The following is a 23,840-nucleotide window of genomic DNA, read 5'->3' as shown; positions in this document are numbered from 1 at the left end:
ATTTTGCAGACATTCAAATTTCACATTTTCAATTTTAGATGCATATTTTGGACAATATGAAAGCTAGGATCATCAAACTTTGTCAGTTGATGCATCTTGAGTTTTCATAGTTTGTTGACTAAAAAGTAGGTCACCGTGACCTATTTTGGATTTTGACGGCTATATTTGAATATCCCAGATACTATTTTGACTTCCAATCATCAAACTTTGTCAGTTGATGGGTATTGAGTCTTCAGAGTGTGTCGACCAAAAAGTAGGTCACTGTGACCTACTTTTGGAATTTGACTTTTATATCTGAATATTTCAGATACTATTTGACTTCATTTAATAAATTTTGTCAGTTGACGCATCTTGAGTCTTTGGAGTGTGCCGACCAAAAAGTAGGACACTGTGGTCTTCTTTTGGAATTTGTCCGATATATTTGAATACTATTTGACTTGTCAGTTGATGCATTTGGAGTCTTCAGTGAGTCGACCAAAAGTAGGTCACCGTGACCTACTTTTGGACAGTTACATTTAAATTTTGAGGTACTATTTGACTTAACATCATCAAACTTTGTTAATTTATGAATCTTGGTTAGTGAGAATTTTTGCCTGTTCTACAATGTATCAGAAGAGCGATTCTAGGCCCATGGGCCTCTTGTTTTGATTGTGTGGGGGATTGCCCAGCGAGGTTTACTGGTGTTGATAATGATGAAAATCCTTTAACATTTGAAGTATTTTCACCACGACTGGGGCGCATAGTGTATGAACTCGTAATTACTATGATTACAAGTTTCAGAATTGCTTTAATATGAAGGATACAAAGTTATCGCATGCTCTGTAGTTGGAGGATATCTTGAAATTTAATTTCATTAAAGAATAATTATCAAGATTTTTACACGTACAGAAAGCTGCTTAAAAACAGTACCTTATTTTAACGGATTATAGAAGACCATGACAGGAAAATAGTTTCTCCGTTTATGAAGTAGTTTTCTAGCCACATGAAATATATATCCCGAGGATTTGTTTGCGTTAATGTTTTCAATATTCCAGCAGCATACTTTCGTGTCAGAAATACGTGTTGTTAGAGAAACTAACACAAGATCATTTTTCAAAATTATGCGATCATATGCATGGCACATTTCAAATGTTAATTAATTGTTATAGGGTGCTAAAAATGAAACACATGACAAATACATGCAGACAATCATATTTCTCTTTTCTGCAATTATTTAGCTATATGAAAAAGTACAAAAGGCCAATTTTGGAATTCTTCATTTTTTCAGCAAATATTAGTATATTCGTGAATTGCACACATTAACTGAGAATGGATGAAAAACGTAAAGCAGAATATTCTTACGTAATCACCTGTAAAAAACGTAAAGCAGAATATTCTTACGTAATCACCTGTAAAAAACGTAAAGCAGAATATTCTTACGTAATCACCTGTAAAAAACGTAAAGCAGAATATTCTTACGTAATCACCTGTAAAAAACGTAAAGCAGAATATTCTTACGTAATCACCTGTAAAAAACGTAAAGCAGAATATTCTTACGTAATCACCTGTAAAAAACGTAAAGCAGAATATTCTTACGTAATCACCTGTAAAAAACGTAAAGCAGAATATATGTACCTACTCACCTGTAAAAACGTAAAGCAAACTATCCTAATCAGTTCAGTTTATTTCACTCAAACCATGAAATGGTACATGAGGTACATGAAATATATTTACATATACAGTACATGTATACAATAACAGGGGTCAAACAGATGAAAAATCTAGAGAACATACAATATTATTGATTTTCAAAATAAACATACAAAGCTTTCTTAGAGATACCTAATCACCTGTAAAAACGTAAAGCAGAATATCCTTATCTAATCACCTGTAAAAACGTTAAACAGAATATCCTTAATTAATCACCTGTAAAAACGTTAGACAGAATATCCTTAATTAATCACCTGTAAAAACGTTAGACAGATTATCCTTAATTAATCACCTGTAAAAACGTTAAACAGAATATCCTTAATTAATCACCTGTAAAAACGTTAGACAGAATATCCTTAATTAATCACCTGTAAAAACGTTAGACAGATTATCCTTAATTAATCACCTGTAAAAATGTTAAACAGATTATCCTTAATTAATCACCTGTAAAAACGTTAGACAGATTATCCTTAATTAATCACCTGTAAAAACGTTAGACAGGATATCCTTAATTAATCACCTGTAAAAACGTAAAACAGGATATCCTTAAATAATTACCTGTAAAAACGTCAAACAGAATATCCTTCATTAATCACCTGTAAAAACGTTAGACAGAATATCTTTAATTAATCACCTGTAAAAACGTAAAACAGGATATCCTTAATTAATTACCTGTAAAAACTTTAGACAGATTATCCTTAATTAATCACCTGTAAAAACGTTAGACAGAATATCCTTAATTAATCACCTGTAAAAACGTAAAACAGGATATCCTTAATTAATTACCTGTAAAAACGTTAGACAGATTATCCTTAATTAATCACCTGTAAAAACGTTAGACAGAATATCCTTCATTAATCACCTGTAAAAACGTAAAACAGGATATCCTTAATTAATTACCTGTAAAAACGTCAAACAAAATATCCTTCATTAATCACCTGTAAAAACGTTAAACAGAATATCCTTAATTAATCACCTGTAAAAACGTAACAGTCCGCGATATCTCCGTAACTTATATAAATATGAATGAAGACTTTCTATTGAGAGTCATTACAGGGTGTAAGGATCATCATATTGTACAATGCATATACACAGTAAAGGGTAGGGAAGGACCTTCCTTTTTTGATTTTTTTTTTTTTTTTTATAACTTATTTCCTTACAGATTTTAAGTGTTCAATTTATTTGAGGGTGTTTCCTTATCCCCTTTGAAATTGTTGTATTTAGTAAAATCATTATACAGAGAATATTGGTATGACTGCTTAATTTTGCTCTCTGAAGGTAAATAAGTATGTAAACTGGGTCAATGTGGCCTTTAAATCTACATGTATATAGTCTATACTAACTGACGCCGCGCATTTAAACCTCAAAACTAACCTATAGACGAAGGTCGAAATATCAGGGAAGCCATATTGGATTTACGGATGTGAAATATTGTAGTGTCGTAAAATTGTTAAAAATGGACATGATAATTGTTTAAATGATCATAATATTATTGTAAAAGATCTGCTTTCAATGATTATAACGTATGCAGTTCTGATGAAGAAGGGGCTGTATGTTCGGTATGTATTACTGATCATATTTTCATTGTATTTAAGGAAATTAGATTGAATGACTAGTTTTAATATTACGTTGTAATTATAACTTGCATATTGTTTGACCTGTCAACATGTTTAATTTCTCTCTTTTCTTATTGACTTGACAGTGAACTTTTGTGACCCGGATACCAGAAATGATGCACCCTAGGCGCAGTACGAAGGCCGTCCTACTTTGTGACCTCTGTGAAACTGCCCACCTACAGAGTCACTGTGAACTTTGTAATGTAAACTTATGCAAGACCCGTGTTAGGGAACACCTTTTTGATTCATCTAAAAAACAAAATGTTGTGTCCTAAAGTCCGAGTAACATTACCGAGTTTCTCTCCTTCCAAAATGAATAAAGATCAGCTCAATAAAATGGTTCTGTGTCATCATTGTCAATTACAACAGAATAAAGCTACACAATGATATCAGCCGAAGCTGTATCGTCTCCTACAGTCAAACCAATGCTTGATGAACCGCGACTTACCGCCACCATAGACACTGGATATGCATCACTACGTAGTGTTAGCTGTTTCAGTGAAGAACAAGTCTGGACATGTGGTAGTGACAAAATCATGAAGCTCCTCAACCTTCAGGGTAAACTACTGACATCAATACAAACCGAGTCGGGGAACTGGCCACAGGACATAGCAGTGACACGGGACGGACATCTTGCTTATACTGACATTAAAAATAAAACTGTAAACCTAGTGAAGAATAAACAGATACAGACCGTGGCCACCCTACAGGGGTGGACACCTTGGAATGTCTGCAGTACCTCCTCTGATGATCTCCTGGTTACCATGGTCAGTGATGGTAGAAAACAATTAAAAGTTGTGCGTTACTCTGACTCCACAGAGACACAAAGCATTCAGTTTGATGATCAGGGTCGTCCTCTCTATTCAACTGGTTACATTAAATACATCTGTGAGAACAGGAACCTGGATATATGTGTGGCGGACAGTGAAGCTAGAGCAGTAGTGGTGGTCAATCAGTCAGGAAAACTGCGATTTAGATACACTGGTGATCCCTCTAATCCCAAGCAATATTTTTCTCCATACGGCATCACTACAGACAGCCAGAGTCACATCCTGACAACAGACCTTGACTGTATCCACATCCTAGATCAGGACGGACAGTTCCTCCGTTATGTTAACAATTTTCAGTTTCCATGGGGTTTATGTGTGGATATCAGAGACAACCTCTTTGTGGCTCAGCGTAACACTACTGAAGTGAAGAAAATTCAGTATCTATAAACACACTCACTGTCTGTTAATTACACAGCTCAACTCTCCATTAATTACATCTACCACCACAGTATTAATTACAGTTATCTGTGGATTACAACTATTAAACCGTGTTAATTACATCTACCAATTTACTGGTATTGACACAATAGATTTCTTACTACATGTATGTAGAGTTCATTATGTCTTTTATTGGTTTTATGGTATACTAGTATAGATAAGCATTATTCTCTGTGTTAATTGTGTCTTTTCTTGTTTTATCATGTTTTTTTTAATATATAATAGATAAATATTATTCTGTTTGTTAATTATGTCTTTTATTTATACAGAGAAATAAAATCCGACAAACAGGTTGAAACTTGAGTGTTGGCCGTGGCATAGTCAAAATTAAATCAAGACATGACTGAACTATTTCTATTATCAACGAAACAAAATTTAGACTGCGCCCCTACGCTACATCTCAAGTTAGGGGACCATACTATCAAGAGTACATGTGTGAAAAATTTAGGCGTATTTTTCGATCAACATCTTACAATGGAAAGACAAGTGTCATCAGTAGTGAAATCATGTCATTATCAGAATTTTAACATCGGGCGGATAAGACGCTGCTTAACAAATGAAGCTTGGTAAAAGCCTGTGCAACATCTAAACTTGATTATGGAAACTGTCTATATTTTGGAGTTGGGAAAACAACGTAGGACAAATTGCAACGGGTGCAGAATACTGCTGCTCGTCTAGTTACGAGGTCGCCGAATCGGGAACACATATTTCCGATTCTGGCGGAACTCCATTGGCTTCCCATCCATTACCGAACCCAATTCAAGATTTTGATCTACAGTGTATGCACAAGTTGTTCCTGCCATGGATCTGCGCCGACATTCATCGCAAGTCTTTTGAATGAATACAAGCCAAGTCGACCATTACGATCAGAATCGGAGTCGCGACTTGTGGTGCCAAAGATCAGAACAAAAAAGTACGAACGTCAACTCAGCTGGGCAACAGCACATCTCTGGAATGACCTTCCAGATGACACCAAGAAGTCAACATCTCTTGAAATAAAAAAACCAACCCATTTTTATAAATTAGCTTTTCAGATTCTAACATGTATAAAACTGTGACTGTTTTTAGTTATAAAAAAAACCCCTAAAACTTTTAGCTGCTGATCTTAAAAATATCCTTTTATTTTGATATAATTTTACAGATATAAGATCTTACATCATTCTGTCATTTAATTGTTGTATTGTTGCATTCCTCTTCTTACCCCTGTAAAGCGCCTTAAAGTATTTGTTTTATACAAGGCGCTATATCAATTTTATTAATATTATCATTATGCCAATCACAACACATCTGGACACACCCACACAAATGCATCACCAGTAATATCAACCAACTTGTTCAAACTTGACCACCCCCCGGGTAACCGTGGATGGTTACTTAATTAGGGTATCTAAAATTAGCCCAATTTTAGCTAATTACACAATGAGTTATGGTAATGAAAGGCGAAGATAACGAACAGTGATCAATCTCATAACTCCTATAAGCAATACAAAATCGAGAGTTGAGTAAACACAGACCCCTGGATATACCAGAGGTGGGATCAGGTGCCTAGGAGGAGTAAGCATCCCCTGTCGACCGGTTACATCCGCTGTAAGCCCTACACAACAATTACAGTTCACACACATTCAGTGACAGTTCAATTGCATAGAACAGTTTCAAATTCACAGTCAGCACAGCAGTATATGGAATCAGTTGACTTGGTGTGCTCAATCGCCATATGGCTGCGATCAGGTCAACCAAGTTCACAGTCATCCCACCAATGGGGGGAGGGGAACCAATCAACTGACCCACGACCAATCTCGTCCCCATTACACAAATTGATCAGGATACACTGATCCATGTTTTAGCTCAATTACCGAGACCTTCCTGCAAATTGAAGGAACACTTTTTTTTGTCAAATCGGGTTACTTTAAGTAACAACTCCCAAACTGCAGTACGGACTTTGCTGTTACACTGTTGATTTTTGGCCGGTATCTTTCCATTGCTTCATTACTCTGGGAATCCTTCCATTACCAACTTATATACATATACACAAATCAATGTCATTACTTATAAAACATAACTTGTAAAGAGCAAAAACACTTGTACAGTATATACAACCCCAAGATACACTGGGAACAGTCAATGGACCTTGTAAGTTTACCCTAACAAGAGGACATCGAATATATGATTTAAACACCTTGGATTTCCAGCGACCAGCCTCCATAATAGATTTAAGGGACAACCCGACTATAAGCATCAGTAGCTGCCTCAATCCTAAATGAGTGTGCTTTGAACTTCTCCCCACACCCATGACATCAAGCACCTTTTCCAAAATAGAAGGAAACTGGTATTTAGTCATGCTTACCATCATTAGTGTGTAAATAAACAGGTGAATAGCCAGAAAGAAAATGTACGCAAAGTATTGCAAGTGGTCTGGTGGCCGCCTTGAGGTTTCCAGTGTGTTCAGGGAAAAACCCTGGTGGGGGCACATGGGGTAAAGCCCCCAGAAACTCTTGAATTTTTCCAATGAAATCACCTATTTTTGTGCATAGAAACAGGGTTTCTTGTCAGTTTACAAAATGAAAATAATTCACAAAATTATTTTCTAAAGTGTTTTATTATGCCAACCGTGTGTACTGGGACTGACTTTACATTCCTACGATTTTTTTTTTTAGAAATTGTTTTCGATAACAAATATCCTAACCCGTCTACTACATGTACATATATCATCCCCTGTCAGTACCCGCAACGTTATTCTTGACATTCCTATCGTGTTCTACCGTGCGTGTATCCTATCGTATCGTGCGTGTATCCTATCGTATCGTGCGTGTATCCTATCCTATCGTGTATCAGGTTTTCCGTTTTCTATCGTGTTTTGCGTTTATCAGGTCTATCGTGTATCGTATTTTGCGTGTATCAGGTTTTCCGTTTATCGTGAAAATCGTTTATCGTGTAGCTTCGGAAACTATCGGGATCGTATATTAAATCTAATGAAAAAGTAAGATACTTTCCGAAAGCTTTATTCGTTTTGTTAAAGAAGCTATTTTTAGGAATCGAGGAAAGACAGTAGATTTGAAGGAGAACATAAAGCTGTTGATTTTAAAGCAGAAAAAGAGCTATATGTCTATCCAGAGAGGGTGAAAATTTATCGCAATTTCATTCTGTCTGGAAAGTAGGCAGTGGTTTGTCGAGCAAACCCAGGACAATAAAACTGAAAGCTCCTTCATCTGGAGTTCATAAACAGTTCCTTGTCTAGAAACAATTGTTTGTAATTAACACTAACAGAGAAATAGGAAGTTCCGATCTGAAAGGGAAAATCAGTAAATTACATTGTTTATTACATATAGTTTAATAATGGTTCTTTTTCTTCTGATTTTGTTCACCTGTATTCACCTTATATACCAACTACTGAACTTGTGCGCGTTCTTATCTATCTGATTTTGTGTATCACCCGTGTTTTGACAGTAAACATTCTCAGGGGCATTGTATTTCACACATTTAGAAGATTAAGTTTTAAAAGAGTGCAAGGGTATATTGCATCTCCCAAAGTTCTGCTCAATTGGGCACGATTCAGCTGTCATCGTTGGTTTTTTTTTATTTATACATGTACATGTACACATATACCAATAGTCGTACATGTAGATACTGGAAATGTATGCCGGTTTTGATGATTATTTGAATTTTTTACATGCTAAACAAAAACATTTAATTTAAAGCGTTTCTAAATTGCGACTTTAAATCAAGCCGGGTTTCGTATATGTTTTTAATAGTTTATTTATTTTTTGTTAACAAAATATCAATTCATATGAATATGTTCCAATTACTTATGACTATCAGTTATCACTCATAGTGTAGAAATATCTAACATATGAGCATATGGTGTAGTGCAGTGGATTGAATTTAAAGCGGTCATTATGAAAATAATTGTAGTTGTTGAAAGAGCGGTGAACTCAGAGCTTGATGCAAAATAACCCCCCTCCTCGCTACACACAAAATATTACTTAGTTTTATTTGATATCCAAGATAATAGACAATAGAATAAGAGAGCTATTGAAGCATGATAACACTACATTATATTCCATTTTGTTAATTCCCTGTTTAATTGCTTAACACTCGGCATCAAGTGTGAATACCACGGGTCCTCGGAGATGACCTTAAAAACAGACGCCCCGTGTCACGGTAGGTGTGGCACGCTAAAAAACTCTCACTGCTCAATGGCCGTAATTGCCGAGCATAAGCCTAAATTTAAAAGCTCTTCACCGGTCATGGTGATGTCTCCGTATGAGTGAAATATTCTTGAGCGAGACGTTAAGCAAGATAAAAATCAATCACTCCATTTATGATTCATATATTAAACATTCAAGGTGACAATATACGTTTTAGAATCATTGGCTGAGAAAATTCATATAGATATCTAATAATGAATTCAATACCGTATATAGTTTAGCTTCCGGATTTTAGCTGTAATGACGTTAAAGAAAACATAAATAGAATTTTTAAAAAATAAAAAATAAACGTACAACCGTGGATAATTACATTATATGCTTTAGGTATATATTAAGTATTGAAATCCTTCAATATTATTATCAACATAATGAAATTATTTTGTACGTATCAAACTTTCGTTCTGTCTAAATTGTTTCTAAATTTACAACATTTCTATCAGGTTTTCCGTTTATCGTGAAGATCGTTTATCGTGTTTTGCGTTTATCAGGTCTATCGTGAAGATCGTTTATCAGGTTTTGCGTTTATCAGGTTTACCGTGTATCCTATCGTATCGTGCGTGTATCCTATCGTATCGTGCTTGTATCCTATCCTATCGTGCGTGTATCGTGTTCTATCGTTTATCATGTCAAGAATAACGTTGCGGGTACTGTACATATATCATCCCCTGTACATATATCATGTACATGAAAGCGTTATTCTACATGATGTTAATGATTTGAAATTCAAAAAGGACTTTAAATTTCATTGAATGGACATCATGATGCAGATTAAATCATAAACTGGCACTACATAATGCACTTATTTTAGGTAGAGGTATTTTAACAACAAAGATCTCTCTCTCTATCTCTCTAGATCTAGTTCTCTCTCTGTCTCTCTCTCTCTCGATCTATTTCTCTATCTTTCTCTCTCTGGCACGCGCAAATGATGCGTGTACGCATTTGCGTACTTGCGTATAGGCAGCTACGCACCCGATAAAGGACCTTGATATTATGTCTGACTGCTAAGTAATCACCTAAACATTTTAATGAACAGATATCACCGCCAGTCTTTAGTATTTCAAGAGTTTCACCCCTGTCATGCTGGTCCGACTTGGATCGTCTTATAATATTAAATAAAGCCTAGAGTAATGCTATTCAAACCAAACATCTGATGTCTGCTAAATGGACTGTACATTCCTTCCAGTGGACACAGTTAGCTCCCCTACACGCAGAAAACGCACAGAAAGCCAATGGATATGCAGCCCTGAACAAATGGATTTGATAGGCATTAACACACACCCCTGATAAAACATGAAATGTTTTACGAAGTAATGTACAAGTGATTGAATTTACTATCAAAATAACTATGATATCATCAATTAGAGACATGTGTGTAATTTTTAACACTCTGGCTATATGTAGTAATTTTTTTTTTTTAGATTAATCTTATTTGCAATTTTTTTTTATTTTCAGAGAGTGTTCTGTAGCTGTTCTTCATGAATGATTGTGAATATTTCCAAAATGAGGATTTTTAAAAAGTTTAATCGAAAATTGCACTTTATCCAATTTATACCTTCAACCGTGACTTTCTAAGTGAGTTTACCTTGACTGCGACAATGTGTACTATGAGTACAGATCCTTTGAAATGCATCAAAAAATGGATGGGACTGACGGTAGCCGGTGGAGTTGTTGTGGATGAAACTAGTGATTTTATGACCAAATATTGAACAAGTGTCAAAGTGAACAAATCAAAGAACTGCACATGGTTGCACATGTTTGGTTTTATCAATCTATCTGTTCATTTGTTTACAGAGCTTTGAATTGTAACTCCTAAAATTTCATTAGGATGTAATAAATATTCCCATAAGAATTTAAATGAAGATTATCGAAGAGTTTTCTTTTTTCTGCATTTGTTACAGATCTCCGTATTTCTGTTACAGATTTCCGTATTTCTATTACAGATATCTGTATTTATGCATATTTGTTACAGATTTCCATATTTCTGCATTTCTGTTAAAAAATATCCGTATTTCTGCATTTCTGTTAAAGATTTCCACATTCCTTCATTTCCACATTTTAAAAAATTATCCGGAAAAAGAGTTCCCAATACTCCCGTCCGCATTTTTTCCCCCATATTTTAAATGCGGAAAAAATCTGGAGATCTGAGGTGCGGGATGTAGGTATAACTTCTTAACATTATAAAAGGGGTTGACTAGTGAGACTTTAAAGGGGTAACTTGTATGCCGAATTCTGGATTCAAGATGTGAAATAGCTTAAAGTGAATTGAATTTTAACTACAAAAAGGATAAATGTAATTCAACACAATGACTTCTTGATTTTAGTGTTTGAATTTCACACATGTAACATGTGAGTATGTACAAATGTACAATTTGTATATGCTCATATGTTACATGTAAAATTTATACGGTACCAATTTTGATGCACCAGATGCGCATTTCGACAAATATTGTCTCTTCAGTGATGCTCAAGCCGAAATTTTGGAAATCCGATATAATAGCAATCTTGTAAGAGGTAAAACGAAAACTAGAGTGCCAAAAAACTGAAAACTCATGTTACTGGTGTAAAATTCAAACATCAAAATCAAGAAGTCATTGTGTTGAAATGATAACCCTAAACAATATGGCGCTTTTATATGTTTAGATAAAGTGTATGACTGTGTTCGTAATAGTTGCTTGATGACACGAGATTATGTACACGAAATATCGCTACACGAGTTATTGCACACGAGGAGACGGAGCCTCATGTAACTAATTACCCCAGTGTGTAGTATATTTTGAATACATCATCGAGCTGTCAATCATGTAACTGATTTATCCCATGACCTTGTCACTGACCCTTTTCCATATTTGGTATTTTTTGCATCCAGTAATAACAAGATTCAATTTGCATCACGTGATTTACTCAACGCTATGGAAATTGTGATTTTATTTCGGGGGGGGGGGGGGGGGGGTTGCAAACATGCTGTTTGCTTCTTGTGGCTGATGTTTTTTGTTTTGTATATATTATTCGATGATTTTTGGATATTTTATTTTGTCAAGTTTTTAATTTTACTTGTATAACAGGGGAGATCACTTTATCATATTCAGGGATTTTTATAGAAGCAACTTGTGCTGTCAGTATTGTCTAGATCTCCCCTTGGCTGTTTTTGTTATCATTATATAGAATGATAATATTTGTTAATTGTCATCTAATAAATGACAATATTTCACACAATACTGGTGTTATGTTATGTTGTTGTTCCATCATTATATGGAACTCTGCCAGAGCACCAATATTACATAATGGAAATTGTGATTTTATTTCATTGATTTATTTGTCTTGTGAAAGAATTCTGCAAATTCTATCTTGATTAAATGCTGAACCTTGTCTTTGTCTCATTTGCATGGCTCCTCCTACCTTCTTTGTGAAACGGTGGGATATTAGTAGTTGGTTATCGCACAGCCTTTTGATGGTATGTAATATACACCTTCCTTAAGATCAAAGAAAAAAAACACACCAAGTAATCTACCTTAAAGTATAATTGGGCAAATTTACACCTGTTGATTTTTCGTATGAATCCAGGTATCTTAAAGGTAACTGATTCTTGATTTACTATTTTCGAATTCTTTTCGACAGAATTGCCCCCTGCCATTTAATATCATGACATACATGTACACTAACATTGATACACCCTTCCTTATATATCAATATTCCAATATAATTTCAAAATCTGGAATGTGCTGTATAATAAGAACACTACTGGGACATACCAAACTAAACTTTTCTCACATTATCACCAGTGTGAGATCGACTTTACCCATGTGAGACAGCCATGTGAGATTTTTCTGTCTCACACTGCTGCGACGTCATTTGATTGTGACGTCATATATTTTCTATGATTTACGTTACACGGTGAAGATTTACGTTACACAGTGAAGTAAAAATATTTTGCATTGTTATCTTTAAATTTTAATGTAGTATAGCTTTCTGGTGGACAGCCTTGGGGTTTTTAGTTTACACTTATAGTGTAAACCATTTTTGGGTATGCTCTTTCTGCCTATCTAATTAGTTTTTGCATCGAAGTTCAAATGAGGATTTTGATAATCTAAAATTTTTTGAAAGCTCCTAATTTTATGCACTAAACTGTAGTTAAAATGTGAGAAAAATAATCCTTCATTATTTACTCGTGTGGGATAGGGAAATTCCACCTCTGGAACAAGATTCGCTGTCTAGGACTCGGCAAAGCCTCGTCCAAGACTGCGAATCTTGTCCCCTCGGTGGAATTTCCTTATCTCACACTCGTACTAATGAAGGATTATATTAGTCAAGCCTAACATACAGCTGTTTTATCCATACACAGGGAGTTCTATGTCATCTGACACGCATGAGAGTAAAAGTAAACATGTCTATAGCACGTCTATTGTGCAGGTAACAACAGGTGTGCTATCTATTCGTCCTTACACCAGCTGTTGTGATGCATCAGTAATAGAAATATACAAAAATCCATAAACCACCAGTAGGGATTTCATTTGGTTGCTAAATAAAAATCAAATTTATAATTAACAGTGTATATAAAATTATCGATTTTCTGCTATTAATAAATGCAAGATTTTCAGTGTCATCTTCGTCAGTCCCTCTGGTTTTCTAAGGCATATTTTTTTTCTGTTGTGACATCTCTTGTTATTCTTTTTTGCGGACAAATATTAAATTGACATATTAAAAATACTGTCTAATAGAAATTGAAATAACCATGAAACTTAATGTCAATTTCCGTACTTTCCACTCATGACGTCCAGTTGTCTGGTCCCCGCCCCCGCCACTCATTGATCATTTGAGTATTTTGAACTAAAAGCTAATGGTATTTTTGGCCATTTTTTGGCACTTCACCCCTTTAAAGGACGGGAAAGATACAAATTTGGATTGCACTTTGAAAATTTTCTGAATCCGCCCTAGCTGCGCATTCTACGTGTATGTCGTTTTGAGTTGTGCTGTACATATTTAAGCGTTGTGTGTGGTGAGAGAGAGAGAGAGAGAGAGAGAGAGAGAGAGAGAGAGAGAGAGAGAGTAAGACTACGCCTCTTGTTACCATAGTCTAATCAAATAGACTATGATCTGTGCATGCTCCTGAGTAGTCAGCCAATGCAGTGGCGGATTTAAGGGGGGTTGATTAATTAAGCCGGTTGCGCCCCCCTAAAAGTTTCAAATTTAGAAAAAATATACTAGACGATAAAAGAAGCAATAATTTCTTCTGCTCCCGGAGAAATAAATAACAAAATCTTTTTGATTTCTTTAATTACTTTATTGGGATAACTTAATTTTTTTCCAAAACCCCTTAAAATTTGCGTCATTTGATTAATTTCACCTTATTAAAATGATAGAAAATAGTACAAATTACTAAATAGGAGACATATTTCAAGCCCTATAAAATCGTTAAAACCCCAGGAGCTTTCGGGCCTCCAGACCCCTTGCCTCATAAAGTGGTGCTCCCAGTAACTGCAATTCCTGGATCCGCCCCTGCAATGGGTGTAAGTATTTGGAGGTACCCACTTTCTCACTCTTGAAAACGCAGTTTAGACCCAAGTAAAGATTGGCGTAAATTAGTCCGACTAATTTACGCCAAAAATTACGCCTTTCTGGGAAACGGGTCCCAGAAGTCTTTATACTTTCAGTTTCGTATCCCGGGGAGCAGTTATTGTAGCGAACGCAGTGCCCTCTGGCGTAATAATGAGACATAATATTGTTCAAAGCACAATAGGATTAACAAGAAGGACGAAAGCGAAACTATAGTTTGAATCTCGATTAAGAATGTCAGATTTTAAAATGAGTGAGAATTCAAAATGTAAGAATGCAAAAATTCAATGAGGCGAGCTAGAATAAAAGATGTGTATATTATAAACAAAGATGTAAAAATGAAACAAGACAACATAATTTTTTTAATGTGACATGGAATGCCATATTGCAAAAATAAAATTTGATTTAATAGAATTGTGAATTGAAATGTTATAAGGTCACATGGAATAAAAAAAAATGCAATATAGTAAAATCAAGGTTAATCAAAATTAAGAATACAAATCCCTTCCATAACAGCCCCTAGCTTTTTACTCTCAGCGAAATTTTTTGTCGATATACGTGTTCCATGGATCGGCATGTAACTGGGTGTTTTTCCTATAATTCGCTGTAACGATTAGACGTGTTAGGTATCTTCTCTCGCCGAAGGAAATAGAACTACATGCTTCACCGTACATCGCGGAAGTATACATCGTATCAACAAACCAGGCGCTGTACAGACTAGTGGGATTTTGTAAACAGAATTCGGGGTGAAGCACAATTTCGAGGCTACAAGACATCGTGATCCTGCAAACTAACGGTAAAAAAGCAGTTCATTTTGTAATGAAAATCATCATGTTTCATTGCGTTTTTGATTGCAATTTTCTTGAAATTGATTATCTAGACTGAGATTCAGCTCGGTTAAATATTTGGATTGACGCCTCTACCGAATCTCAGAGCAATCCTTCATAATTCAGGTCTGGAAATTTACTTTGAGCTTCGACCGGTTCTAGCAATTAATCTGCACCTAAGTGACATCGCCGCTCACCTCAAATAAGTTATTTGACTATGAAATCAACTTTGTATCACTATTAAAGCTGCATTACTTACCGTCTAGGTATGTAAATTCCATAATAAAAATTATCACTAAATTTTCAAATGATGACTTTCTTGGTATAATATTTGATCTCCCGAAATTGAAGAGTTCCTATAGTCTGTTGTTTTTTTTTAAAATTAGTGATATACAAGTAGATATGTGGAGATACCATGTATCAATAATTTTATAAAACAAACTATAGGAACTCTTCAATTTCAGGATATAAAATATTGTGCCATGGAAGTCGTCATTTGAACGACAAATTTAGTGGTAGTTTTTTGGTTTTTTTTTACGGAATTTACATACATAGAAGGTAAACAATGTAATATTAATAGTGATAGAGAGTTAGTTTAGCAGTCAACTAGATTATCTGAGGAGAACAGCAATGTCACCTAGGTGCAGATTAATTGCTAGAACTAATCGAAGCTGAATGTAAATTTCCCGAACTGAACTATGAAGGACTGCTCCGAGATTCGGCGAAGGCGTCAGACCGTCTGTACCCAGCCGAGCAGAATCTCAGCCGAGATTAATTATACAGTTACTCGTAATTCACCATTGTTTCCTGTGGAGTGTGTTCTTTAATATTTTGTGTTTAGATCACCTGAGCCGAAAGCACAAGCAAACTTTTCTGCTTGTTTGTCTGTCTGTTCTCCTTGTCGTTTTTCCTCTTAAGATGGAACTCTAAGTATCAACTGGCTTCTCAAAAGGCATCTTCTCACAGAGTCGTCCACTTCTGCTTCATACTTAGATATTTTATTGGAAGTAGACATTAACGGTAAACTGACAACTCAACTGTATGACAAATAGGATGATTTCAGCTTCTCCATCGTCAACTTTCCATATTTATGTAGCAATATTCCATTATCACCTGCATATGGTGTTTATATCTCTCAACTGATTCGAAACGCAAACGCTTGTTCTGCGTACGGTAAGTTTTTAAATCGAGGCAAGCTACTGACAAACAAGTTGATGGTACAGGGGCTTCAACAGTCTCGATTAAAATCAGCATTTCGCAAATTTTATGGTCGTTATAACGATCCAGTTTGTCAGTACAACCTATCATTGGGTCAAATGTTGTCTGACGTGTTTCACACCGATTGTTAGGTCATGGTATACGTACCTCTATCCCTTATTTAGAGAACAATAGAGAGAACAAATTAAAAGTGCCTTTGTTTACTCCTCCTATATAACCGTTATTACTACTACTATTGAAAGTCGTGAAAATAAAGTAAATGTAAATTAGATCTGCCAGCATAAAGTCAGTTAACTCTTCAATATACATCTTAACAAGCCGCAAATGCTATAAAGTGCAAGCCGGCGCCTGGGCCGATAATAGATGTAAGACGTTTTGCTAAGGTCTGGATCGTAGTCGTTCACTAAGCATGAGAGAGAGAGAGAGAGAGAGAGAGAGAGAGAGAGAGAGAGTCTGTTAAGATCGATCGGTGGTGCCGTATGACGAAACATGTTGACACGTTGAAGAACCCTTACTATTACGTCCATCATGGGGCAAAATTTGTAGCCTTCGCTTAAAAATCTTGATGTCTTTATATGAGTGAAACATTTTCAAATGGATATAATAAAAAAAAAGACTATGTACCAACCTTATTTGTTAATTTTTGGTAGGTCTTCCTTTTTACATGTACGCCTTGGTCTGTTGTACGACTCATTAGGTCACTGTATTTAAAATGTAATATATATATATATATATATATATATATATATATATATATACACATGTGTATTACTATTCTGATGGTATGTGACTTTTTTTCTCGCACAAGACTTCTTCTAATTTCTAAGCCCTTCATAAAAAGTATGCTGATATGAAGAGTTATTGATCTGACCTTTCTGTCTTAATTTCAGTCGTTAAAACAGACGCACTATATTTATCAAGATCCATACGCGCTTTGTATACAATTGCACCATATTGATGTGGAGATGGTTATCATTACAATTTGTATAAATATCAAAGGTAAAAACATGGAAATGTTTACTGAATGAATATATTTTTTTTTTAAATGTTCAGATGAATAATTTTGTTTTAAAAAAAAAAAGTTCACATAGGGAATAACGTCTCTTAAAGTCACGACTGCTACCTCACTCCAACAGTAATGAAAAAGCGAGGAAAATTAGTTTTTAAAGATACAGAAATTTGGGTTTTTTTGGTCTGTCCGTCTGTCTGTTTGTCCGCGAAACCTTAAACATACTTTTGAATGGATGATGATAGAGCTTTCACGTGTATTTCTTGTGACAAGGCCTTTCTTTTCGATCTCATGACGTTGACCATATGTTTCACAAACATATCTTGTTTCTACTTAAAACATATTATAATAAGCTTTACAGAATCCATGTATGTATCGATTTATTTATTCAAAACGATGAAGGATGGAATGTTTGCTTTTAACTTTAGTTAAAATAAGATATAAATATTGGTTCTGAAAAATACTAGGCACACTGCATTGAAAATAAGATGAAGACATAGTCTCTAAAGATTGACTGAAATATGTCACAGGAAAAACACAATTCTATCAGCAAGATCAGTATAAACAGAAAGGGGTTTCAAATTGTGCTAACGTTCTGTTGATTAACATGCTTTGATACTGTGATCAATATGATATTGTTAAAAAATACTTACAAATACTTCCGAAAACTTTTGTTGAAAAATTGTGATTAACTATTTCAAAGACATATATGAACTTTCCTTATTTAATTTATAATAATTTTATTCACAAAAAAGTGAAAGGGATTTGGCAACAGGCATAGCATATTTTAGCCCTCTCCCAAAATTTTCCTTATTGCCATTTGTGTTAGAAATTCTATTCAGAGACTCTGAATGAAGGAAAATTACATTATTGATTTTGTCAAGGAGTGAATTTGTATATTTTACTTTTACTTTGATGTTTTAGCATCTGTGTTACATTTCTCAAATTGACATCTCTACCCCTCCTGTCCCACGGTTTCAATGACAGTGTTATAAGATTTACATTCATCGCAAAGATAAAAGGTTTAGCCTTATCAAAGCATTTCCTGTCTTGAGAATTCTTTACAAATTAATGTCAACCAGCTTTCTGTTGATGTTGCAATTTCAGTTTCGAACTCTTTAATTGGTTATCTTCAGAAATGTGGGAGGAGTTAAGGGAGATGAGATGAGTCAATGTGCATGAGTTTGTGAGGAGTCTTAGAGTTATAGTTGTAGTGTTAACATGTCATAATTTGAATTCCCTAATAAATTTGGATATAACTAAAAAGTAGTGACGAGTTATTTGAAGGAAATCATAATCGCAACAATTTATAAACAAAAGGCGAAAATAACGAACAGTGATCAATCTCAGAGAGTTGGGCAAACAGGGACCCCTGGATATATTAGAGATGGGGGTCAAGTGCTAGGAGGAGTAAGCATACCCTGGAATCAGAGGGGTGTGTTAAATAACAAAGAAATTGTTTAGATGAATGATCACTAGATATGAATATTTCCGTTTACCAATTTTGTTGAAGAAGCAACTGTCTGTGATGTCAAAAAGTCTAGTCTTTAATGTATCATGAAAATGTACATAATGCTATATATTTTATAGATCCGAAATCTTTATTTTGATACAATCTAAACGTGGTTTTAATTTTATAAATGATTATTGTTAAAGTTACATACAAACTGTCATAATAACGCACTTTTACAACAAAATAAAATCTTCAGATTTAGAGCTAACATTCCTTTAATCTGCAGGTTTCTGGTCATGCAATCAACCAGATTTATACAAAGAATGAAGGAAGCGGGTTACGTGTAGCTCACCTGGACCTTATTGATTCACGGTTGTCCATCGTGAAAAAGTGATGATAACATACAGCGATCAATCTCTTAAATCCCATAAGGTATTACAAAATAGAGAGTAGGGCAAACACGAACGCCTAGACCCATCAAAGGTGGAATCAAGTGCCTAGCAGGAGTAACCATCCTTGTTTACCGGTCACACCCATCGTGAGCCCTATATGTTGATCAGGTAAACGGAGTAATCCATTATGAAGATTACTTTGTAAAGAAATGTCTAATAATTGGTATGAAACACTTCAGACAGCATTCGAGCTACTGGTGGACTGTATTTGCATCTAGATCTTAGAATTTGCGATTTAAATGTGACTGTTGAAACCGCTGGAACATCAGCTTATTTATCAGCAGCCTGCCTTGATTTGGATATTTATCATGCGTCTGTATGGATTTTTCTTTTCCACTTGTTTTCGAGAATCATTGGGTCCAATTCAAAACAGACTTAACACTAATTCAAGATATTCCTGTGGCAGTTCAAGTGAAGGTCCAAGTTTCATTCCGAGAAGTAAAGATACATTATCTTGGATTTTTTTTATATTATGAAAAATTGGAACCATATTATCCCTATTAGAAATCTAAGAAATAAAATTTATCTTTAAAAGTACATATAGGTATGAACTGCGACTAATGCACTACATGAAGGGTACATGTATGCCGGCGTAAAGCGTTTAAGTTCATACCCTAATGGATTTTCAAAATCGGAATGGTTTTTCGTATCTACGTTCTACTTTCATTTATGTCGGAATTTCCAACAGTTAAAATAGACGTGCTCTATTTATCAAGATTCATACGCACATTGGTCACAACTGCGGCGCATTCGTGAGGAAATGCATGACTATTTGCAAATTTGTGTATTTGTTAAATGGCAATTTTGTACAAGTTTTTAAAAAATATATCAAAGGCATAAATAAGGGAAATGTAAATATGATATGAATTTTCATCTGAAAGAAAAATTTGTGAGAAGCTGCACTTCATGAAAAATAATCATTGAAAATTGTGAGTGTAGTGACATGTATAAGGTATTGTAAACAACATGCACATTTGCTATCATTACACACACAAAATTGTCTTCTTTTATTTAAATGCAAACTTACGTTTTGTTTTCGTAGAAAATATGAGAGGGACGTCAATGAATGCTGTGAAACTAGTGCTGGCCTTCGTTTTTGGAATGACCTTTATCTTGCTTCTGAGTAGCTGGTACAATTTAACTGATGTTTTGACCAGGAACACGTTATTAGCAAAGCAACAATCCCTGCAAAGTCAATTACTGCTTGCAAATAAAAAGCCTTCAGTACCCAACCAAATCCACAATGCTCCAAACACTAATACCAAATTAAAGAGGAAGCAAACAAAATGCGGGGAAACTGATGACGATTTCAAACTCTCTGGGATCGAGGCTGTCCGATCATTAGTAGAAAAAGTGTCCAAGAAATTTAGAAGCACGGATACGTCTTGTGAACAAACGAAGTTTCCGAAACCAAACTCTAAGTTGACACCAAAAGAAATTCTAGGGAAGCAGAAGTGTATACGAAACTGGAAAAAGGACCATAAAATGGGAAGTAGGTCATTTTGGGCCGGAAATACTCAATACATACGGCACACTCACCATACATACATAAATTCAGACAGCACTGTTTTTGATATCGGTGGGAACAAGGGAGAAGACGCAGAAGCAATGCTGAAAAGATTTAATCCTGGAAATTACGTAATATTAGAACCAGTCAAGACATTATTCTCCAATCTTGTTAGCATGTTGAAGAACAAAAGCAACGTGGCTGTATACAACTTCGGTCTAGCTCGGAAGAACAACAAGTTCTATGTCAATGTTCTGGGCCACGGAGGGGATGCCACTTCCATTTTTGCCGGAAACGATGATGGCGGAAGTTGTTTGCTTCGCGTCGTAAATACCACACAATTTCTCTTGCATGTTGGTGTTCCATGTTACGAAGTCGATCTAATTACGATCAATTGTGAAGGATGCGAGTTTGAAATAATGGAGGAACTCATAGGTAGTGGCATGATCGGTCAATTTAGAAATGTGCAGTTTGCTACCCATCCAACATTGAAACACCTCAAACAACCCATAGAAAGATACTGTGAAATTCAAGAAAAACTGAAGAGGACTCATAAAGTTGGATATCAGTACAAATGGTGTTGGGAAAGTTGGAAAAGGAAAGATCTTGCATAGTTACATTTAAAAATGCCCAAGTCAATTGAGTAGACTCAGTAAGTTACATGTACCATGACGATGATAGGAAAACATATAAACTTTGCTTTTCCCAACCGTCCACCATGGTGAGCATTGTTCGTCCATTATATTGCAATGTTCTGAAATAATGGTCATAGGCGTACACCTGAACAAGTCTTGGTACATTTCACTGGACAGAATTTTTTTTTGTCAAGGAAGGACAAGCATGAGATGTACCTCCTTGAAACTGTGTTGTGTAGGTATCTTCTCATAAATAACCAAAATTACAATAACTTGCTACATTCCACATGAAATGATACCGTGTATTTCTTTAACGTCAGAGAAACTCGTAAACAATATAACTTTTTCCTATGATTGTCATAGCTTTTCTTAAAGAGGAAATAAGAAGTGTTGCGTCTAACAGATTATATAATGTTTGGGGTTTTAAAAGTGTTAAAACACCAAAAACAGAAAAGTTCACCAAAGCATAGACCATCAGGAACTGTCCTTATAATCGGCTTTGAAGTCAGTTTCAGACTTCAAAGACATCGATGCAGTAACCCAAACTGTTTCAGGGGAGTTGCTAGCACTGTTTCGATGTCCAGGACACGGTGTCACAAAAGTAACTTAAGTTAACTGAGAGTTAACATCTAGTTGTCACTATATAAATATTGGAGTTAATGACAAATCAACTGTTAGTTAAAATATCTAACCTTCATGTAACTGAGTGCAGGTAATTTCATGAAACAGGAGCTTTCCTGGAAGTGTGAATCATCGAAATATGGTGGGTTGCCCGCTCTCGTAGGCGATGGGCGTCGAATTTATTTTAAAAATAAGGACTTGTGTACGCTAATTTGAGCATCAAGATCATTGTAATAGGTATAAGCTATCGCTCAGCATTCATAGTGTAATGGTGTAAGGAGATCCAGTTATTATGAATAATGGAACAACCTGACTCCCCTTTTAAAGTGGTATGATCCAAGTATACATAAAGACCTGCAGAGGCTGAATTAGTAAGTATGGCGGAGAATAGTCAGCACGATAGGACAGGAAAAAAGAGCAAGAAGCAGAGCAGGTAATAAAAAAGCTGGGATAATAAGGAATAAAATCCACCAGCAGGTAAGGTACTATAGGGTATAAAGCTTGGGTGTAGAGAGGTAGTAAATCTTTATTCTAAGATTGAGGCACCTTACACATTTGCTTTGACAGGAGTCCTGTACCAGGGAATTTCGCGGTGGCTGATACCTAGTCAAAGCAACAAGGCACCCTCTGTTACTCAAGTAGGGTAGTTTTATTTCTTTCAAAATTTAGATCTAATCATTACCATACCTCAGGTAAAGTCAGGAGTAAAATACTTGTAATATTATCTTAATAACTAAATCTCTAAAAGAATCCTAGATACACGTTACAGTAGCTTATATAGATTGTTTAGTTGGGATTCAATTGAGTGGGTTTCACAAATCTGGGAATGCATGAACTAGAATGTAGACCACCTGGCATTTTAATTAAGATTTCACAAGGCAAGTGTAATCGGTAGTATTGTATGAAAATGATCTGAATGGATGCAAAAGATTTTTCTCTGGAACCAAAATGTTCAAATGAAAATAAAGAACATGCGCAAAACAGAAACAGTATGTCGCATCCAGTGCAGGAACATATCGGGGTTGGAGGTTGGAAGTGTTGGCTTTGCAGAAAATCTTGACCAGCAAAGCAAAATAATAATAAACCCCCAAACAAACCAAGATGTTTAGCCAGATCATCAAAGTCCTAATTCTTAGAGGAGGATGGGCATCATCTACTACGCCAGCCTCTAAATTCCCACAAACACCATTTTCTTGAATCATGGGGAGATGTTACTTTTCATGTTCATACTTAGCTAAATAGTTTATACCTTCTATCTTCTTCTCACTCCTAATTACTATTAAAAATCAAAAATGGTAGGGGAAGGATAGGGAATCACCCAATATGTCTTTTATTTGCATCACACAATACCATAAATAGTAGTCATTGTTAACAATTCTGCAGCGATGGTCTCTCAACCAAGATGGCTGGAAACGACGCGAATGGGAACTTGAACTAAAGTTTCTAAATTTAACCAACATACATACTTTGGGATAAACATCCACTAACACTCCCTTTGCAATTGGCACTCAACAACACAGCGTTTGGTCGAGTTCTGGAGATTTGCTGAATGGATTATTGTAAATGACCACGTGGTGTTTCTATCCTTCTCAAATTTCATTTTTGAGTGGTTATTATTCTTTGATATTGAACATGTATAAAATCAATAAAAATGTTTCAAATGATTAATTGTCACTTTTCTATTTCCTGTTTATTTGGAACCGTATGCCTTTTGATAGTACTTCTTTTAAGTTGAATCATTATTCATACTTACAAGTATCCACACACATATAATAACTTGATTTATAGCT

At 35.2% G+C, this 23,840-nt stretch overlaps 2 protein-coding genes across 2 annotated transcripts; both read left to right on the top strand.

The window, feature by feature from the left end:
• Positions 1 to 2,716: 2,716 nt before the first annotated feature.
• Positions 2,717 to 4,809, top strand: LOC125666434 (uncharacterized). The gene is made up of 2 exons (XM_048899601.2): positions 2,717 to 3,248; positions 3,392 to 4,809. Exon 2 carries the CDS (start codon positions 3,689 to 3,691, stop codon positions 4,520 to 4,522), a length of 834 nt encoding a protein of 277 aa, XP_048755558.2. The 5' UTR covers positions 2,717 to 3,248; positions 3,392 to 3,688; the 3' UTR covers positions 4,523 to 4,809.
• Positions 4,810 to 14,889: 10,080 nt separating this feature from the next.
• Positions 14,890 to 23,840, top strand: LOC125666385 (uncharacterized). Its single transcript, XM_048899555.2, has 2 exons — positions 14,890 to 15,124; positions 20,330 to 23,840. Exon 2 carries the CDS (start codon positions 20,335 to 20,337, stop codon positions 21,406 to 21,408), a length of 1,074 nt encoding a protein of 357 aa, XP_048755512.2. The 5' UTR covers positions 14,890 to 15,124; positions 20,330 to 20,334; the 3' UTR covers positions 21,409 to 23,840.

Source organism: Ostrea edulis, chromosome 10, assembly GCF_947568905.1.
Source record: "Ostrea edulis chromosome 10, xbOstEdul1.1, whole genome shotgun sequence".
NCBI classification, from domain to species: domain Eukaryota; kingdom Metazoa; phylum Mollusca; class Bivalvia; order Ostreida; family Ostreidae; genus Ostrea; species Ostrea edulis.
Note: the sequence above shows the minus strand (reverse complement) of the source record. Positions and strands in the feature narration are given on the sequence as shown.

Excerpts from the sequence above, each read along its gene's own strand:
- LOC125666434 (XM_048899601.2), top strand. The coding sequence starts at position 3,689 with ATGATATCAGCCGAAGCTGTATCGTCTCCTACAGTCAAACCAATGCTT.
- LOC125666385 (XM_048899555.2), top strand. The coding sequence starts at position 20,335 with ATGAGAGGGACGTCAATGAATGCTGTGAAACTAGTGCTGGCCTTCGTT.